General features: G+C 47.3%; 1 protein-coding gene across 4 annotated transcripts in view; it reads left to right on the top strand.

Annotated features, from left to right (window-relative positions):
* The window catches only part of GRHL1 (grainyhead like transcription factor 1), a 352,334-nt gene that overhangs the window by 248,129 nt on the left and 82,273 nt on the right, over positions 1–21,932 (top strand). Inside the window, exons 1-2 of one of the 4 annotated variants that reach the window (XM_085610718.1) lie at positions 13,594–13,786; positions 20,940–21,126. In XM_085610718.1, the coding sequence (XP_085466844.1) occupies positions 13,767–13,786; positions 20,940–21,126 (207 nt within the window). In that variant the 5' untranslated portion in view covers positions 13,594–13,766. Of the gene's footprint in view, positions 1–13,593; positions 13,787–13,915; positions 14,051–20,939; positions 21,127–21,932 lie in introns of those variants that run through there. The other 3 variants (XM_085610717.1, XM_085610719.1, XM_085610721.1) reach the window with 3 other exon arrangements.

Here is a 21,932-nt window from a genome sequence, read left to right as displayed (position 1 = left end):
TGTATCTACCTGTCCCTATCCCTTTGGCTCTCTCCCCCTCTATGTCCTTGTATCCCACCTGTTACTACTGTAAAGCGCTCTGATACCCTTACAGGTCAGGTTGCCGCTCTATAAAACACTAAATAAATAAATAAAAATGAACACTAAATTAATTAAAGACCGAAAGTAGTTACAGAATTTGTGTGCCTACTCACCGACCTGTTTCAAGGCGAAGTCAGGGTTACAGCTCCTCAGGTGACAGTCTGTAAGGGTTTGAGGATATGGGTTAAAAACTTAAATTGTATATATATAAGTATACAAATCTGTAGCACAGTAGACCACCGTCTACTTACCCGCATAATTGTAGCAGTGAATTAGAATAGGTATTGAAATACAATGTGCAGTTTTCAGGACAGCAGTGTCAATTAAATCCTAACACTGGTGGATTAAGGCATCTAAAATAAATAAGTAAAGTCGAAAGGCTAATTAATTCCCAAATAATGGGTATGAGCAGTAATGGAAAACCAGTATGTGAGACCTGAAATTACCTTAGTAGGCCTCCATAGCGCACTCCCGGAGATCAGCGCTGTACTCCTCCAGTCAAGTACTGCGAGTGAGTCAGCAAGCTATTTTTAGCTTGCTGACTCACTCGCAGTCCTTGACTGGAGGAGTACCCATGTTGTTTTTTCAATACTGCTATTTACAGTCGTTCTTCTCATATTAGAGGAGCTTAGTGTATGCCCTGGTTCTTCTTATAATTTACGGTGTATTGATTGACCTTAAGAACCAGGGGAACTACGGCACTTTTTATGTTGTGATATTAGACATCCATGATATTGGCATCGCAAAGAGAGTAGATCAAACTGAAGATTCACCTGGATTGTACGCATAAGACGATCCCTATTGGTGACGTCATATACTGATGAAATTTTGGAATCAGTTTCGAGGCATACGTGTCATTTTGCACTTTGAGTAAGCGCTGACGAAGTTCCCGTGGCACTAGGGGAACGAAACGTGTTGGCTGTGCCGATTTTATGATAAAACTACCCTAATAAAGAGAAGAATTTTGGATAAACATATATTTTCTGACTGACTTCAATCAGAGTGCACCTTCCTTCCTTGTGGACATTTTCTATAACTGACACCCCCCAGCAGCGGATGCCGGGAGCAGTTGCACTCATGCAAAATATTTGAAACTGGTGGAATTTAATGTGCTTGACCTAGGTCTGCTGCAGTGTGCTTTTTGGTCTAACCAGAAGAGTAACGTAGATATTAAAAAGAAGGGGGCTAAGGGACGACCCCTGTGGGACACCAGTGGTGACTGGCTGCGGGGGAGAAGCAGCCGGTGGAAATCAAACCTGTTGAGCTTGCCCTTCAAGGAAGGACCTCAGCCAGCCTCAGGCAGTGCCAGAGACACCAATCTCAGTGAGTCGGGCGAGCAGCATGGAGTGCAGGACCGTATCGAATGCTGCCAACAGGTCGAGCATTACCAATGCTGTTCTCCCACCGGCATCTAAACAGTCGCAGATGACTTCGAAAATCTCCACCAGGGCTGTCTCGGTGCTGTAGGAGGAGCGAAACCCAGACTGCGCTGGATGCAGAACATCAGACCCTTCAACAAACTCTGTCAGTTGTCTGGTCACCACCTTCTCACAGACTTTAGCTAAACTGGGCAGGAGGGAAATAGGGCGACAGTTCCCTGGGGTCAGGGGGTCAAGAGTAGGCTTCTTTAAAAGGGGAAGGTTTTCGCCTGCTTCCAGACCTTCGGTACCCGAGCCTCACGAAGGGAGGCATTTATAATTGAATTAACTTCGGGGTTAATAATCTCCGCGACTGCGGCAAGCAAGTCTCGCCGCACAGAGGTCTGCGGGTGAATCCGAATTAAAGCCCTTTAAGATTTTAAGATAACTAGACAGATCCACCAAAAAGAAGGCTCGCAGAGCGTGCCAGGGGGCAACAGGCGGTACAGCAGGGGCAAAAGAAGGACCGGGGCAGGCAGTGAAGGCCGCCTGAATCGTGCGTATTTTATCCACGTAAAAATTGGATAGATTGTTGCACCAGCCCTCAGCAGCTGGGAGAGAGCATGCTTGTGCTGCAGGGGATGTGAAACTCTGAACTATAGAGAAAATCTCCTTGGAGTTGTTATGAGCCTGCTCAATGCGGGCTGTAAACTACTGCTTTTTTGCCTGTATTATAGCCGCATAGTAGAGTTTTTGCCTGCCCCTGATAGTGGCCTTAGCCAGGGGACAGTAACCACTAAGGCGCCAGGCTTGTTCAAGTTTTTTACACTCCTGCTTAAGCACGCTCAAGTCCGGGGTAAACCAGGGTCTGGAAGGTGATTCCCTGGAAAACCTGGACGTGATCTGTTATAATAACTGTGAGATTAAACAGTCCCTATTGAAGCTATTTATGGTGCTTGTGTGTCTTTTTGAGGATATACTTAATTGAATTGAGAAACTACTGGGGTACACTTATGATGTAACTTGGGTTCTATGCGTATCATGTTCATAGATTTTGACTTATTGAATACCTTCCTAAGGCAATTACTTATTTTAAAAGCATATGTTAAAATGATTTCAACTGATTGAGATCTGACTTACCTAATGTGAAATGTCTGGCCCTACGTCTACTGGGAACTGTAACTTCAAGATTGAGGGTCTGACTGTGAAATTGAATCGCAAAACGCACAAATATGTTTATGATCACCACAGATTGGGCTGTTTACAATCGGATTACCACACAAAGCCCTACGGAGACTCAAAGAACTGTATAAGATACACGCTTGTTGGCCGCCTAATACTAGGTTGTTTTTTTGTATCCCTGTGATATTGTCTAGCTGGCCCACTTCTTAGCCATCTCTAACTATTCGTATAGCTGACTGTTTACGTCATACTCCAAAAGTAGCACTGTGTGGGAGTGCTGCAGCAGGACGGTTGGGGCTTTGGCTGAAACAGATTGAATAATGGGGAAGCGTACTTGCCTGACAAAACCAAAAGCTACTACCGCATCTACACTCCCTCCAACCTCGATTGACAAGATGCTACAGAGGGCTATAGGGGTGGTTAACACAGAAATTGAAATCACGGAGAGGCGTTTGTCACTTACCCCTGACCTATGTATTCCAGCCTCCGACATATCAACCCAGCAATAAGTTACTCAAGTCCCTTTAGATCTAACTACGACACCACCACCCCCAGAAGTCCCACCTATAAAAACCGCACGCAGAAGCAGGAATACCACTACTATCCCAAAGAATGGGAGGCGAAAACAAACATTTGAGGCGGGCCCCAAAAGAAAGACACTGTGTGAGGAACTAATATCCAGTATAGAGGAGGGTGAGAAGCAGGACCAAAACCCAAACGGCCTACCCCCCACTAGAGAATATATGAATCACCCTACTTGGGCACTGAATCTTCTGACTGACCTGAAGAGCCAGCTAAGAGCTATTGTAAGATAAGAACTGGCCCCCCTACTTAAACGCCTAGATAAATTAATACCAGTGGGGGAAAGTAGACAAAGAAATTCTGACACAAACTCAACCCACATAAAAGCAAGGGGGATTGACTCTGGCTGTCAGGTGGACACTCTTAACCTAACATCTCCGGACGTGTTGAGTGTACAGACCAATGCTTGCCCCACCACAACTCAAGAGATAAGGCACTTGAATGTGAACAATCATCAGTACTAATCATGCAGCTCCCTCTTTAAGGGGTAGGGACAAAAATAGCTCCTCTTTACACGGGCCTAGTGGGAACGTGAGTGGGCGGTTGAGGCCAGAACGCACTGTTGATGGGCCTGAACAAGTAAATCTGCCGACCATAAACTTACCCCTTGCCTGCTCTCTGTACGTAATCATACTGGCAGGAATCCCCGGAGTTAGAACCAATCAGAGGGAATCACAACTTGACCTCAGGAATAAATGCTAGTTCTGGCTAGCAAGGCACAGGCAGTTTGATTATGGCAGGGCAGGTCAAATCTTAATGGTCCGTAGAGTAGGCTAGGTGGGAAATCGCCAAAATACAGGGCAAGGGGATTGTTTAATTTTAAACTTTAAAAATCCCACAACTGTAAGCGATTTACTCAACCAGAATACATCTCACCAGGACCCTACAACAGGAGTTAGGCTCTACCCATTGGGTTTTTTCTATACCCAACACCAAATGTTGGTCAGGGGCTACACTATCCCTAAACTCTCCAATATGGCAAGTAAGCCCTCCATTCGAGGGCAGATGGGATGTCCCCGCTAGGCCCTTATTGCCTAATACATCAGCAAATAATAAATCCGAGGGCAGATGGGACGCTCCCCTTATGCCCTTATTGTATAATATACCAGTAAACAACAGATATGCAACTCTGGAGGAGATAGATTGACAAGAGGGGAGCTTGATTCCTGATGGGAAACCTGGCAGACAGTGGTTGTACAGTGAACTGGATGAGTGCAGTGGTCTGGGGGCAACAGGTAAGGACCATATATTAGATATGTCACAGACCACAGGATTAGAAGGTGCTGGAGCACAAATGAGAGGATCATCTGATGCCACATCATTTGCCCCCCCCCTGAGTAAAGCTTCCAATTAAGGTGTGGGTACGAGGGTATTAGATAGCCACCACACAATCCAATTGAGGGACAAACAAACCCCCAGCACTAGCACACTTGAGGCCCTCGGTGGGAATAGAGCGCAAGGTCATACACGGAGGGTCCTATCTTGAAATCTTGCTGGGCTTTAAAGTAAACTCTCTTGCCCAGACTGGGGGCTTTTTATGGATAGACAGGATGTTTGTATGTTCCAGGAAACCTGGGCTAGGGAAGGCCATCAGAGGGTAGGCTTTGCTACATAAAATATCCCAGCCAGTTCAGGTGGGAGAGGAAGACCATCAGGGGGCTTATCCATCTGGTTAGCCTCTCACCTGGGCTGCAGAGCTGAGCAGCTGCTAACCCCTACAAGTGACATCCAGTGCGTTGTACTCACCTTCCCCTCAAAGATAAAAATTGCTCTTATTACCGTTTATTCTCGACCTGTTGCCACTAGCCAAGAATCTGCCACTATAGACCAACTGGCTCTTTTTATTCCCACAATTGACCCAGCCATATGGCTGATAATAGGGGGTGATTTCAATTGCCAATTTGAACCACTTATTGATCCAAGTAATACCATACCATGAAGAAGACCTCCAATGGTTAATTCCAGACACGCAAATCCAACCTATTAAAGCCTGGTTCCCGCTGGCACTCCAGATTAATTCAACCACATAAACTCATTCATTAAGAGGGTGCAATGACCGAACACTCCGGGACAGCTAACATTCAACAGAGTAGGCCAGGAATCCCTGCTAGATTATATTTTTGTAGAAACTAGACGATGGCAAAGGGTTCATGGTTTCTCTGTGATAATGAGGCAGGTTAGTGATCACAATGCCTTGATCCTAGAGATGAAGCTGCCGAACTGGGGCCCCATTAATCCCAAACATAATCCCACAACCCAGAATAGCGGATTAACACTCACAAATAATAGAAGGAAAATTAGGTGAGGGCAATTCCAACCGACACCACACAAGCTAGCTACAGTCTACCAGACAGTAACCCCAATACTTACAAATATGTGGGGAGTTGCACTTGTAGAGGGTTCTCCGCTAGATGTTGAGAAGGTAGCAGAAACACACTTAGAGCTAACTTCAAAATTGACAGATTTATTCTACCCAGTGGCAGTTTGCAGGGGAAAAGCCCGGTCCAAAAGTACCTGGTTCAACACAAAATGTCGGGAGGCTATGCAGGCCCTACTGGATGCTGTTAAAGCTAAGGATAAACAACAAATCAAACTAAATTGGGTGCTGTAGAAGGAGACCATCCAAGAAGCAAAAAAAACTGGGAATTTGGACAGATGGGAAACCCTTAAACTTGCACTATCCAACAAAGTTCTGAAGACCTTTTGGGCAATAGTTGGCTCAGGCGATACGGAAAGGAAGCCAGCTATTGAAGCAAATCTAGCATCTGAAGCCTGGGAGAACCATTTCCAGTCCCTATACACCGACAAGGACGCTCCGAATGAAAATGCCGAACCTTTAATAACATCCATTGAGTTTCCTCAGGAAGTGGATACAGGGATTACCATGCCCAAAGTGTTAAATGCTATAAGCAAGCTTCCTCATAATAAAGCACCAGGCCTAGACAAACTACCTGGGGACCTTTTTCGGTAGGAGCCGAAAGTCTGGGGTCCATATTTATGGGTCCTATTCAATGCCATCATGAGCGGCATGGACCCCCGATACCGAAATGCAGAAATAATTCCAGTCCTTAAAAAAGGCTGTCCCCTTTTGCCTACCATCTACAGACCAATTAGCTTAATCGATGTCTTTGCTCGGGTACTTCTTGATTGCCTCCAGGGATGGATGGATCAAGAAGAGATCCTGAGTCCCTACCAAGCCGGCTTCAGAAAAAACACCTCTACCGTCGACCAGATATTTAGACTCCAACTTCTTTTCTGGAAAACGGTGACAATAGAGGGTGGCAGTCTCTAAATGTTTTTATCTAAGCAAATAGGCCTTTAGAGTGGATTCTAAGTGCAATGTGCTGAAGGCTGCAAGGGTTTTGATATTGGTTTCCGACATGAATAATCCGTTGGGGTAGAATATTTGCACTGTGATAGTTCTTGTTAGTCCTTCCTAAGAGGAGTTCTGCCAACATTCATTTATAGGGATTTGTGATATTGCGGACTCTTTGCCTGATGGCTGCCTTGTGAGACGGTATATTTATGGTTGTTATGGTAAGTCTGAGTTGGTTTTGGTGATGAGTCAATGATAAAGGTTATAGGCCTGAATGGTTCATTTAGAAAAAGTAATGCCCTGTGCCATAGGTTCAATCTGTTAGTTATGAAAAATTGCAAAAGATGCAATAGGTCTGACTTATTGTGAGAATCCAATGTTAAAGCCACTCGACCTCTGAGGGCAGATTCTTTTTACACTGTGTTAAAGCCTGTATATTGTTGCACAGAATCTGAAAATAACTGTAATACACAAGTATGTTGCTGTTTGACAGCTCCCCAGTGTAAGAAGATGGAATCTGACTACATGATTGGATTCTGGGGTGCCCTTATAAGTCCCTAGTATATGGTATACTATGTACCCAGGACATAGGTACCCCAGAGGCCTACCAGGGGCTGAAGCATGTATTATGCCACCCCTGGAAAGCCCTCCAAAATGACACCGCAGGACTGCTACTGCAGCCTGGGTAAGGTGGTGCATGCACCCCTTACTGAGATATAGGTCCACTATATCCACCTATCACTGCACATAGAAACCTATCAGTTACCCCTATGGCAGGCCTTAAGCTTCGGAAACTTTCCTCCGTGGTTGTCAGTAGTACAGCCTGACCATATACTCTTAAGTGCATTATAACTAAAACGGCTAATTCTAACTTTGGACTAACTTTGGACTGGCTACACGGAAACATGTTGTGTTTGGTGTCAGACACCTTAGAATCATACCCCCACATTCATAACTGCTGTGGGAATATGATCCCACCCTTCTAGAGGGAGTGACATGACAGCATCGGTATACCCGGTACCAACTTCAAAGAGCCTGCTGCTGACCGAAACTCTGGCAGGGGAGGCCTGGATAATAGGTTTCCTGTCACAGGGAGGTGTAACCACCTCCCAGACAGGCTGATGTGTATTGGGGCTGGGTGGGAGTGCTTTGAAGTCCTGCACTGGGGGCACATTTGGTGTCCCTGTGCATAGTCCAGCCCCTACTCTGGTGCAAAACCGGACTAAGGAAATGGGTGTAGCCACCCCTCTTTCCAAACCCTCCCGTAGGTGGGTTCCCTGAGTTAGTCCAACCCCTTTCTTAGGTATAAGTAAGGAACCCCTGGCAACAGAACTTTAGATATCCCTGGACGAAACTCCGCAACAGAATCCTGGAACTTCGACGCTCTACTCAAGATTAGAGGATTGAAGAAGTCCCCCTTGGGGTCAAGGAGTGACTCCCCGGCTTGGCAGGCACCAACAAAGCAATTGCTCGTCTGCATCTCCGAAGCTCCCGACGGACTCCGAAGTATCTGCAGCCCAGGAAGAGGATTTCCAGACTTCTCAGAGGCCGACCCAAGTCCCCAGCAAAGCTGAGACCTGTAGCCCTCGAGAGTAACGTGGAACCGGAACTCCTGGTCACCGTGCACATTTGCAAGTGCATTGACTTCTCAACGTCTCTTGAAGTCGTGCTTTGGGTTACTGGTAGCCCAGGCCCGAGCACCTTTTGCACTGAAGATTGTGGGCCTACACTCCACGAGTGTTCCGTGAACCCGCTTCTTGCATTTCAGCTCGAGGCTCCTTCGCTTTCCCTGGTCCGTCGACTGTTGGGTCCCTGTAAAGGCAACTCTGATTTTCCTTGGGCTTCCCTGGTTGCTCCAGACGTGCCCTGACTCCCCACCACGTGGTGAGTCCCTCAGACCTTGCTGGTCTGCACCGAAGCATCTTTCTCCTTTCTGCATGGGTTGCTGTTGCCAAGGCTTGTTGTGTCCAATCTGGGCATCGATGCTGCAGCACTCGACATCCTTTGTGGGACAGCTAGACTCCAGCTCCTGGTCATCCTCGACGCATCCTGGTCCTCGTGGCTAAAGAGTCAAGCTTCACCTTCTTCACCTGAAATCACCCTGGTTGGTTTAGCGCGACTATTGTAATAATATTAGGTAGCCCCTTTTGAAGTATTTAACTTTAATATGTGGTTTGTATACGTTTTACCTTTGCAACAGAGCGGGGCCTCATTCCCTGAGCGGATGCCAGGTGAGGTGAGGTGCACTCCCGTACAAGAACGGGTAAGTGCATAAAATTCTATAATTTTCATTTTGATTTGTTATGACATACACCTAGAGGTAATAATTTACTATTTTTATCAACATAGAATATCTATGCTGATCCTATTGTGACAGCAGTTATACTTTATAGAATGTGAGAAACATAAAGTAGAAAATAGTTTTCTGTTTTTGCATTTTAGGTATGAGTCCAATTTCCCTGCGTTTCACTACATCTAGGACTCATAGGTTCTGGCAGGTTGTATGGTTCCAACTGCATTATATTGAGACTTGTGTACACTTGTGTTGGTTCATTGCTTTGCAGTAGCATTTCCATCTTTATACGTCCTGACGAAAGCCCGCTTTAAAAAACTCTAGGGGCTGAAACATGTAGACCTAGTCCTCACGGACTTATTACAGTTATTCTTTTAAACTGTATTTGCACTGTTTTTAGTTTTGGCGCCAGGGTAGTGTTTATAAAATTGGTTAGTATCCTGATAGCTAATTTTAACCTCACTTGTTTTTCACCGTAATACATCACTAGCACTGCAACCATCATCCTCCTAATTTTCAAACCATCTCCTCATCTCTTTTTTATATCATAGTGGACATTTCCTTCTTTTTGCCACTTATGGAAACATCTGTTTCAACTCCCTTCTACTCTTGAGAGGTTTGCAACCCTTGATCCTAAGAGGGCATGCATTGGAGTGGATATCCCAAATGATGAAGCAGGCCACCTCTGTGGGTGATGGGACTCCGTTGTTTCCCTAAAAACTTATTTCATTCTACTTAGTATTTTCTGGCTGACTCTAGAGACCATAGTTTTCTTCTTCTTGTGCTCTCCATAGCTACCACTAGGACAGCTTTCAATAAAGGTTGTCTTTAACCTATCATGAATAAGGGGTTGTTTGGACTGGTGCAAGGGGCCCACTATAACTAGTGGACAGCATATACCAGGCCAACTTCTCACACCCAGGCAGTCCAACAGGGCTTACATTTGTTTAATCTATTCTGCCTTTGCTTTCTGAGTTTGTGTCTGTTTTATTGTAGAGGGCTAAGTGAGTAAATGCAAGGATGACTCAGCAATGGATGCATGTTCACTCATGAGATAGGCAATGTGGGTAGCCCCTCCCAATTGCTTGGCATGTTTGCTTGCCCTTTTCCCTTGGCGTGCTATCCCTGCCCTACTGCTTGGTGTGTTAGCCCCCCACCTAAGTTCATCTCTAGCTGTGCCCCTGATCATGATGCAACATTCCCCTATGCTATTTATCTGTTGTTATGCAACTTTCCATCTGTATTATGTATTGTATATTAAGAGTAGACACAGCTACTTGCATTGTATTAGTTGCTCTATTTTGTGATTGTATTGTAGGGTGATTAAGAATGGGAGACATGGTCTCTTGGTTACTATGGTCACCGTACCTAGGTGACAAGATGCCACAAGCCATAGAATTGTATGAGTAGTTGGAGCGAGGTGGGGGCAGTTAGAAGGAGGACTGAAGGCAAGAGAATGCTGCCTTGCTTGCTCTCAGTAAAGACGCTACTTACTGGAATGACAAGTCTGTCATCTCTACAGTGCATGATGAGCACAGGTAGCCTCATGGTTAAGAATACCTGTGTATGTGAGTCACTGGGCTGCGCTTTTAACTTATTGTCTTTCTTCTTGAGAGGTTGGTGAGCGACCTTCTTGCTGTGAGGACAGGAATGGCCGTTATATTACTAATGTCGATCAGGTGTGTCCCAAAATGATAGCTCCAAAGATTTCTGAACTTACAGGGTACTTGAGGGCAGGGCTTTAAGTGGAATGAAAAAACTGGGGTGGAGGGTCTCTCAAAGGGGCGTGGCCAATGTAATTAAGACATGACTTAAAAACACATGCTAAAAATCTGTGCTTAGAATAGTGTGCTGCCCAGCTGGTTTTGTGCTGCTTCTGTTATTGCATCCATGTTGTATATAATATTGAAAATGCTGCCTTTTTAGGTCTCGCCTACGCAGCGCATGCGCTGTCTCATTGAGAGATGGTGTATTCAGTATAGTGGAGGAAGCTCCACCCACTTTCCGCCTATCTTTTTGATTGGCCGAATTCCTAAATGGTGCAATCTGATTGGTTTTCCTCAACTTAATCCCGCCTCCTGGCGGCCATGTCGTAATTTTAATCCGTCCATAGCTATCGGCCCCTTTACTTTTAAAACTGTTTTGTTCTCCTGCCTCCCCCATTCCCTCCCACAGTCCATCACTTCTCTGCCCACCACAACCTCCCCACCCACTCCCGTTCCTGCCTTCTTGGACGACTGCAGTTTTATCTACAATGCAATAGACTCACGTAAATACGAGTCCTATTGCATTTGTAAATGCTTTTTTCCCCCTCTGATTGGCTGGCTGCATTCGCACTCTATTTTGCCTGACCCAGACTCTAGCATGCGCGCTACTTTGTTCCTGCCCCCCTCTTGCCATAGTTTGTGTTTAATTCTGCCCCCTCCCGTTGTCTGTGTTCATTTTCTTCCCACTTACGGGGACTGTTATGAGCTCGGAGAGGCCTCACTCGCCCGGGGCATCCTCGCGGTGCCATCGCCTGCACATGGAGAGATAGCGCTGGGCAGCCTTCCCAGCGCTTTGCAAGCTGTCCATGAGCAAACGCTTGACGAACAAAACACGTTCAGGTTTGGGTGGGGGCCTGTGCACGGAGACTGCCAGACACGTTCTCTCATTCTTCTCTCGTTCTGCGGATTCAGGGCCGCGGTTTATTGTCCCCTTTCCTCCCTCCCCCCCCGGCGCACTGCAGGTCTCTCCTGTGGTTGGTGCCTGCCTCTCCCCACATCCCTATTGTTCGCTGCCCTAGGCTGGGCTACTTTTCTCGTCAGCTTTGGTACATTTTTCAAACCCTCGGATATGACTTTTATTGATGGTGATGCAAGACGGCTTGCTATCCACGGCACTGACAGGAAGTGGTAGATCGGACTAGGGGGAGCTGGAGGGAACTCACAGGCTTCGGTGTTGTTTTCAGAAGTGCAGAGTGTAAAGTTGGAGGCAGTGCTCCTGTCCCCATCATGATCCCAGCTAACCCGCTTGACCAAACTGTGTGATCCCTGGAAAATCGCGGTCGCAGTTGCTTACAATTGTAATAAAATAACTCTGCGACTTTCTTTGAGTGAGACAATTTTTGTAAGAGCAATAGAGCTCAGTGGTTCGCATTTAATGTAATCGCGTTTTAGTAGGACGTAAGTCTAGCACACAGAATGAAAGAAACAACAGTATGCAAGCTGTGTTTGTTTTTTAAATGAACTCTGCAAAGCATCTGAATACGCCAATTGTATGTTTCATTACAGCAAGCTGACTCGCTGTAACACTGGAGCGCATTTAGATACACTCACGCTAGTAACTCGGCCTGAAGCAAATATAGCGCCTTCATTATTAATGGAGGATGTAGCATAAGGGTTGCTGACTTTGGCAATGGGGGAAGCAGGTTCGAGTCTTACATTAGCTCAACATCCCGGGATTCTGGGCAAATCACTTAATCTCCCCTTGCCTACCAAAAATGAACATGTCCTTGTGTAACGTTACTGGTGCTCATGTGAAGCCAGGGCTTTAAGTGGGGCGGGTAAGAACAAGCATTGAAAATGCAATAGGTCTCGCCTTTGATTAAGTTAAAGACATTTGCTTTGCTAATGGTATTGTATAGCAAAGCAAATTACTTCTACATAATAATAAAAGGCGAGACCTATTGCATTTCTAATGCTTGTTTAAATGATGAGCCTGTGAAAGAACTATAACGAGTCTCTTCAAAGTTATATCAAAGGAGTGATGGGTGGTACTGCAGCAGAGTTAAGGTTTTTTCACCCTGAGGGTGAGGCAAAAACGGAGAGCCCGGCAGGGACCCGTCTCAGCACCTGCTTTTTAGAACTGCCGGTGTTGAGCACTGGCAGGACCCGCCCCCCTTAAAGCCCTGCTTGTAATTGTTGTACGAGCTTCGTCCCTTGCAGCACAGTCGCACTCGTTGGGTGAGCGTTTCACACGTCGGAATAGTCTCAATAACTAGGTACCTTCGACACCTTCTCGTTCACTTACCTTATACCATGAAACGTACTCGAATTCACTGGTAGTGAGTCTCGACCCTCGGTTTGTGAGGCTTGCTCATTGTTTGCCAGGCTCACACTTTGAAGCACAGCTTCACTCACTGGATGCGAATCTCACCCAGCATAGTGTCGCCGTCTACCTACTAGGGAAGCAGAACATGTAAACTGTGCGTTAAGTGAGAACCATTGTCGCACATCAGCCTCCGAAATGCAAGCTAGTCAATTATCTTGACTGAATGGTTTCCAATCTACTAATGTGAACTAATATGTCTAGTTTACCTAATTTTCGGTTAGCCGCGGTGGGGCGTCGTTCGCCCCTGGCCTTGGTCACAGTTTCAATTATGGGTGTTATCAAGAATCTCATGTTGAGAGCAAAATATCACGCCTTCAAAGCATTTCTTCAGCAATCATCACATTCACGTTTGGCTCACAGGCCAATCAACATGTATCTATCTGGTCCTTCTCTCCAGCAGGTAAGGCAGACGCTCCTTGCGCGCGGAGCATCTCAACAAGAGCACTCTGTCACTGTTCCTTCGTCCGTTGTTTGTGTCTCTGCTGCAGGCCTTTCCCTACCGCCCCCGTTCCACCTGTCGCGTTTATTGTCCAATCGGGACGGGCATGTTGCAATGCCTGCACCTGTCTAACCCGCCCCTTCTAGAAGGGAGCGGTGGGGGTGCACCGCTGGCCAATCCGAATAGAGCCAGGAGGCCACGTCACGCGCCTACCTGCGAAAAAGCGAGAAAAGCGACCCGAACGGGTTCCAGTGCAGCTCTTCCAGTCCAGCAGCCCGGGCAGGCGCGCGCTGAGCCGCTCTCTCCTCATTGGCCGCCACGCCCTCACGCCCCCGCCCTCTTGCTCCGCTCCGCGTCCGCGCTGCCAGCGCAGACCGCAGCCACTGTCCCAACCCGAAAGTCCAGTTCAGCCGCGCTGGGAAGATGACACAAGAGTACGACAAGTAAGTGATGGCGAGCAGGCCAGTCGAACCGGTGCAGCACCCCCGCCCCCTGCTTGCGCCTTTCGTTCCATGAGTCCAGTGGTGATTGCCACTAGCCCTCATCTGGCAGGTAGATTGCATGCAAACAGCCCGTGCATGGGTACATATATCATACTTGGGATTCACTGCTATGGGATCTACTTGTACTGGGGAGACAACCACGGCTTTACTGGACGTAGGGGTCAACTCGCCCTGCCGCACAGCCCGTTGGATCCACTAACATTGGTGAGCCACTGCCCAAGGGATCCATTGGTGAGGTACTCACTGCAGTACTCTACGTGGGATCTATATCCGTGCTGTCGAGGCCCCCACTGCTGCGCTACACACGTTGGATCCACGTAAATAAATCACAGCTGTTACTGTCTCTCCTGCACTGATGGATCGGGTGCAGGTCTGTCGGTGCTGACTCTATGCGGGCGCCACTGAAGCGTTCTGCATTATTTTAAACGTGTAGAGTTTCCACAATATCCCTGGTGAGAGGGCGCCTCTTCAGTCGCAGGGTTTTGCTGCGGGATGTTTGCCTGGCGACTGGGGATGTGCTGTCCCCACGGGTGATCTGCAGACTCTGATCTTCACATTTCAGCTTCTCTCTCTGGACAGCACCATCTCAAAGAACTTAGTCCGCCATCGGCGTGCTCCGGAAAAATGCTGCCCTTATTGTAGCGAACAGCAAAATCCGCACTATTGGGGCAAACTAGCGTTAAGTGTGTCTTGTGTGTATGTCTTTGTATTAGGGTGCAGATAGGTCTGCAGGAGTGAATAGGGGTATAGGCGAAGGTGTATCTGTCTAAGAGGTGTGTGTGTGTGTTGGGGTGCATGTATGTTTTCGGGGTGAAAGTGTGCACGAGTGAAGTTGTGTGTTTGTCTCGGGGTAAATGCGTACCCCTCTTAATAGAGGCGCGTGTGTTTGTGGGAATGAATGTGCACATTGATTAAGTGTATGTGCGTGTGAATGACGTGTCTATAGAGCACGAGTACTCACAAACATTTTTAAAGGGGCCAAAATGTTTTTCCTGTGATGTGACCAAGGGCCGCATTGATGCCAGTAGGGTGGGTGTAGGAGAAGTGAAGCATATACATCAAGTGGCTGAATTGCACAATGCGAAACCAGAAAACGAGGGATTATTCCTGACTTTCCCACTTTACATAATTGTGTGATCCTACGCAAATGTTTTATTTCACTTTCTTTCCTTTTTCTTCATTATTACATTTAAAAGAACATTAAAATACATGACATGGGATGTGCACTGTACAAAACTTTCTCCTGTGTTTGATTAAAAAAACTATAATGCTATTCTTTTATAGTAGGAACCCAGCCCAAAGAGTGCACTTAACAACTGACTTGCATCTTAGTTCACTATTGACCTTGTTTTAAGGGCAGAGGGGAAGAATAAATGTTTGTAAATTCATGTTTGAAAACTATAGTTCAAAAAAATGCTTCTCAGTGCATTAATATAATGTGATGCACTAAGGTGAAACAGTTCTGTGTCTTCGTGAAATACACTTTTTTGAATTCTGAAGAGTCCTTATCTTCATTTTACACTTTTGCTGCAAGATGTCTTTTAAAGTAAAGTTGTTTCTAAAGTTAAGCAGAGCTGGATAACCTACTTACTTTATGCTGAGTCGATAAACAGCAGCCCAGTGCTACTGTTGACAAGGGTGCCGCATGTAAAGGTCAGAAGGGCCGCATGCCACCAAATTCTAGTTTATTGTCTTCACATAGTTTCTGCATGTGAGGAAGATGGGCACACTTGTTCGTGGAGTATGCATTGAACGCATGGAATGGAGCTCTCTTGATGGGCACTGCATACCATGTTACATGCTTGGTTGAAGTGTGAGCGTCAGGTGCTGGGTCGTCCAGCAGGTGCACGTTAGGACTCTGTCCTGACATCCCTCGATGGTAGTTCTGACAGGACGCACGGTGCTTTCCGTGTTTTTAATATCTGCCTCGCGGCATGGTTTCTAAAACGTTATGTAGGCAAGCGCGGTACATTTTTAGTGCACTGTCTACCGCCTGGTGTGTGGGCTGGGACATTTCATCATATCAGAGTGTGGGCCTCTTAAGCAACGCAAGTCCTTTGATGGCAATGTAGGGGCCACTGGTGGGTTCAATGTAGGGGTCTCTGGCGGGTGCAGGGGGCCTTTAATGTAAGCTGCGGGCCCCTGGCGTGCGCGAGGGCCTTTGGTGTCAGTGCCTTTGGGTTGTGAGACGGTGGTTGTAGAGCTGTCAGAGTATGGACATGTAATGTTTGTATCCTTTCTCTTGCGTCAGACTGGGCCTCTGGCATGCATGAGGGCCCTCGGTGTCAGAGTAGGGGCGCCAGGGCTCTTCTGTCAGAGTGGACCTTTGGCGGGTACACTGAAACGTTGATCTACAATACATGTTCTACAGTGGTCAGAACATGGACTTTGCCAGTTACGACGGCTGTTTGGTGTTCGGGTACCGTGGGTCTCTGTCGGGTGTACACTGGCAGTCTTATTTTGTAAAGAGTACATCGTCCACGTGCTGGTGTGGACTGGGCCCTGCAGTCGTCTCTCCCAGATGGCGCGTGTAACTCCATGGTGACCCCAGGATGGTCTGTGGACAGACGCGGGATAGATAGAGATGGTAGTCGTGTTCACGGAGCTCGTAGCTGTAACTGCAGTTCGCTTTGGCGCACGGCAGGTGTCTGTTAGCCTCGGGGTGGTGCGGGGAGAACAGACTATTGTGAAGGTGACACGTTCGTTAAAACAGTTGTGTTGTGGGAAGGACAGGTTACCATGAGTGCGCATCCACCGCCGAGTTAGATGGTTGTAAGCTGATTCTCTGCCAAGCGCTGTCCCTTACACACCCCCTCCCCCCCCCCCCCCCAAGCCATATCCCAGGAGTGGAGGCTTCTGCTCGGTGGAGTTGGTTTCCATAGCTTTTCTGATGTGAACAGGCCCCCATCTTACTGTGCAGACTCACGGTGGGGGGGGGGGGGGGGAGAGAGAATCAGCCCAGGGCCCTGCCCCCTTCGTCTGCTCTACCTTTGTGATGCGGAGCAGTTCCCGGGTCACTGGAGACACATTGTCCGGAGGGGGCTGTGTCCAGCAACCCGTCCCTGCCCCCTTCGGGTCTGCACCACCTTTGTCATGGGGAGCACCCCCAGCTTGCTGGAGACGCTCTAGCCGGGAGGGCTCGAGCAGCCCCCGCCCCTGTCTGCACCCCTTTTGTGATGGGCAGCAGGCCACGGCCCTCTGATCTCATTGAGGGCTGGGCGTGGGCCGAGAGAGCCGGCACTAAAGGCCTCGTTAGATGAGGTGGGCACACCCTGTGCTCTCCTAATGACAGCCAAGCCACCCCACAGTGGCTCTTCCTACCCCTCCTCCACGGACCAGCATACCTCACGCCCAGCTCGCGCTCCACCCCGAACTTGTTATTTAGCGCTCGGCCAGTATTTCATAACACTCCACACACGCCAGCTTGTTTTAGGTAATACCAGGTTTCTAGACACCTGTTTCCTTGACATAAGAAAGTTTTTAAATTAAGGGCGGGTGATTTGCAAAAGTCATCATTCGGCCCTTGGTGGAAAGCCCGGGTGTTCTTTGTATGTGCAAAGTTGCCACTTGTTAATCTAATTTGTTTCAAACTGCGTTTTTAATAAAAATGTGTGGCAGCCACGGGTCAAAATAAGAGAAAACAAAATCTAAAACAATTTAAATCGAGAACATCTGACGGTTTCAGCGAGGCGGCCTCTTGCTGAATGTTTGAAGAACACTTCCCTCTAGCCATGTTTTGGAAAGAAGCGACTATCTCCCTAGCAAAAAAACATGTGAATTCAGTGCTAACTTTAAATATCATCTTGTTAAATTAAATGTTAAAGAGGAACCCAAGAACATAAGATGCGGATGGCATATTCACCGCATAGAAAGTACTAGACAGGCTCTTTGTGCAGCTTCACTGTAATGGCCGTGCACAAGAATGAGTGAATGAATAAATAGCACGTACACAAGCGCGGCCTTACATTCGGGACCAAGGGCTTCGGTTAAAGCTTTTTTTGTCGCAAGGACGCAGCTGCTCCTTATTTGCAAGACATTGCAAATAGGGCCCTTGTCTCAAAATATCGTGCGTGTTCTGGGCACTTCTATGACATGTTAATTGACTTCCATGGGGAGGTGCTTACTTATGGAGCACCTAAAAGTCTTCTCGCAAAAAAATTAGACATTGTCCATTAGTCACACAGCAATCAAACCAAATAATCACACAGGAACCAGACAGACGGATCCGATGCATGGTGTGCACGCGGGGCTGGCACTTCTTAGAAGTAGTGACATCTTTCCAATCACAGAAGCTCCACTGAAAGTTTCTATCGCGCACGCCGCTCGGCTGGGGTAAAACGGAACTGAACTGAGATCTGTTTGTTCAAAAAAGCTGGTTTATAATTGGGCGCTGATGGAAAGTCCCTGATTTCTGGTGGAAATCCTGGCCCAGGGCAGAATCAGTGGGAATGGAGGAATGACCACTACCATAGAGATGGCAGGGGAGACGGAATCCCGCCATATTTATCACTTGCTCCAGAAATCGGCACTTTCCAATATAGCTCTTGTGTTTGGGGTGAAGTCCGTCTTGACAGCATCGTGTGATCCTCAGTAAATCCTTTCAGCGCCCTCTGTTACCTTGTCTACCACAAGGTCCTTAGGGCAGAGTCTGAATGCCTGATGCACGAACACGGCTTGGCACACAGCACTGCTCCCCCTAAGCCTAGACCGGGGTGCAGATTACCAAGCACGCGCTCATTCCCTTCGTGGAAGGGCCCTTGCTCTGGGCACGGGTGGGGCCGCTGCCAAAGCCCTGTACACGGTGCACTCAGTGCAGGGAGCTGCCTCCTCGCCCGCCGCTGTCTGAGCAGGGGGTGGGGCGCCTCGAGGGCTCCCGTGTCCTGGGTGGGTGCAGAGATGGGAGCGGTAGGGGCCTGCCAGTACCTCCCTGCAGACATGCCTCCCAGGGCGAATGAGGGTGCGGGCTGCCACCCCCTACGTTCCTCTCACTGCCTTGAAATCTCAATTTCCCTTTTGTTAGTTGCTTGCTCTGTTTACATACATTTTCTGTTTTGTTTTTTGAGCTCTGAGCCCCGGCAGTGCTCAGAGGATGGGCTTTCCTGAATACACTGCACTTTCAATAGTCTTTTATTTCAACTTAAATAACAGAGAATGGCGAAGCGCCTTTTGATGGCAGCGTCTAGGGGGCTGCAGATTATTACTCATTTCATTTCATAAGGCGTTATTCGGAGCCCCCGCAGTCTTCAACCATACAGCTTTATTGAACGTTTTAATCGGTTGCCTGAACAACAAAGCACACGTTGAAGTCACTCTTTAGCTACAGTTCAAAGCACGTTTCTTTGCCACGCTTTATTTCACTACAACTAGATCATTTCTTTAAAGTACTCGTGTTTACGCAGTGATCTTAATACATTGTGAGGCATGTGTTTCTCTGCCATGAGACATTTGCTCCCCTTTTATTTTGCTTAACACATAAAAGTAAAATCGATGCAAACAAAAGGCAGCCCCCGTGGCTAGCGGTCGAGGCACAGACCTTTGCTCACCTGTCAATTTACTTTTCCTTGTAGCGCTCAGTGCTGTGCGTGCCTGGACTCGGTTTATCCTCCCGTTTGCCCACCACCCGTTCTGCACACCACCCGTTCTGCACATGGAGTTACAGACCCCGGAGAACACGTGCACTATAAGGAAACCAGTACTGCACTTCTAACCTGCTTTTGTTATTTACGTTATGTTAGTGGGAGTCATGCAGGCCACACCGATCGCCAGGAAGGCTTCTTGGCACTAGGAAAACGTGACTGAAACATCACTCATTTATAAAGCGGGCACCATGAACTGAATTCTCTCGCGCCCGACCATTCATCCTTATGAAGTTGATAACATGACTGGCAAAAGGTTAGGCACTGGGTAAACCTGTCTTACAGGTGTGCAAGCCGTTGGGAGGTAGGACAGAAGGGTCGGAGGTCAAGCAGGCCGCTTGACCTTCAAACCTCTGACCTTCGGGTTCAGCAAGCTCTGCTGCGCGTGGTGCTTTCACTGGGTAAGGCATTTCAGGATGAACCAGACTGGATTTGTAGAATTTAGCCTCGTGCTGCAGCAAGGTTGATATGAACTCTCACCCAAGCAAGGAAAGTGGCCCTCTTTGCCACAGTTTCATAGTAAAATACAGACGTAATTGGGGTCCAGGTGTCCCCTTAATTTCCTGGTCTCCAGTGCCACTGGACCTGCACTTTTGATGGCTTTGTACCTGATTTAGCCAAAGAATGTTATAGTTTGTAGCCAGTTGATGCAAAACCTCTAACGGGTGTATTGTCTTTCACACCCCATTGTGCACCACTGTTTTCAGTGGGAACTTTGTCCAAAGAAATACTGCTGTGAATATGCACTGTCAGTGAGGTAGGCTTGCATAAGCAGAAAACTGGAAACATGCTATTAGTCATGATGCTTTGAAAGGCTGGTGGGGCTGGAGCCGAGCCAGTCACGGGCCAGGCTAGACCTGTGTCTGATCTTCCTTGCAATGGCTTGCGAGGGGGATGTCACAGTTGTCTTATTAACCAGTTCACCACTGACAGTGTGTTTCTGGTTTGGAGTGAAAAGCATATTTAATTGTTTCAGTGGAATGTAATATTTGAGCAGCACTGGAATGAGTTAGTTTCATTCAGTGGCTTAGCCTGGGTATCATGGGCCCTGCTGCAAGCAAGGAATATAGGCCCCAAGCAAGGAGAGGGGCTAGAGCCGGCAGGCTGGTCCCACCCCACCCCTGGGCCATGGTGCCACTGCACTGGTTGCACCATTGAAAGCTACGCCTGCGGTTTTACTTCAGCGCCGCGTAAAGCACCTGTATTTGGTCATGAATCTCGCGGCACTGGCTGCCATGTCAACAGTCTGTAAAAGATGCAGCCTGCGCTTTCATCGATACTATCTCATTAAAGATATGTTGACTATGTGGTGAAACAGAAAACCAATATTTACTCTGCAAACTCAGACTGATTAACTTTAGGCACTGCTTGTTTGTAAACCCCGTTAAACCTATTGTGTTTTGCATTCCTGCCACACACATTTATTTCAGTTTTATTTATTTTTTTGATATGGAAAGCAAAAGGCCGGTGTTGGTGCTACAGAATGAGGCCCTCTACCCGCAAAGACGCTCCTACGTCAGTGAGGATGAAGCCTGGAAGTCCTTCCTCAAGAACCCCCTGACAGCCGCCACCGAAGCCATGATGAGTATTAATGGGGATGAAGATAGTGCTGCTGCCCTGGGCCTACTCTACGACTACTACAAGGTAACCAGCCCGCTTAAAACCGGGGGCTGCCAATCCCGTGCCCCGATAACCAATTCAAAGTTTCTGGTCATGGACATTTCTTTCTTTTATCTGGTGCATTGTTGGAGGCAGGGCCTTAAGTGGGATAAAAAAAGGGCTGGTCTTTAAAAGGGGCGTAGCCTATGCAAACATGGGCGTGGCTTATACATGTAAACTGCATTTCTGTGATTTCAGTAGTGTGCCACCCACCAGTATTTTGGTGCTTCTTTGGACTTTTTGTTATTGCATCCAGATATTCACGACAACAACTGAAATACACCTAAAACCAGTAAGGACTATTGACTTTGCCAATGGTTGTTAGCTGTTTACGCTAATTGAGCAACAAGAATGATTTTACTGTAAATAATAATATTAATAAGTATTTTCATTCTGAAATCATGAGACTGTGAATCAAACGTTACTGAGGCCTGTGGAAAGGGTAGTGGTCTTATATTCACTCTGTTAGACATGTACGCCCCTTGTCTCTCCACACCTCCTCCTTTCGCATATCTTACACCTCATCTCTTTTTTCTTTTCATTCTCTCTTGAATGCACTTCCTCTCCTCACTTCACCACCCCTCAACACACCCACTCACTTGTAAGCACTGCATTCTTTTATTATCCCCATGTCAATATTTTGATAATCGTGTACCTCCTTCACACAGAATCCTGCACAGACTCACGTTTGCAAATGGAATACAGGACCATTTCTCGGTACACTCTGCAGAGATGGCAAAGATTGGATTACCATGTATTCTAAATACCTCTCTGACCAACTGACAGGCATT

The sequence above is a fragment of the Triturus cristatus genome, chromosome 6, assembly GCF_964204655.1.
Source record: "Triturus cristatus chromosome 6, aTriCri1.1, whole genome shotgun sequence".
Classification (NCBI taxonomy): Eukaryota; Metazoa; Chordata; class Amphibia; order Caudata; family Salamandridae; genus Triturus; species Triturus cristatus.
The sequence above is the reverse complement of the archived record's forward strand: the minus strand, read 5'-3'. Positions and strand labels throughout refer to the sequence as shown.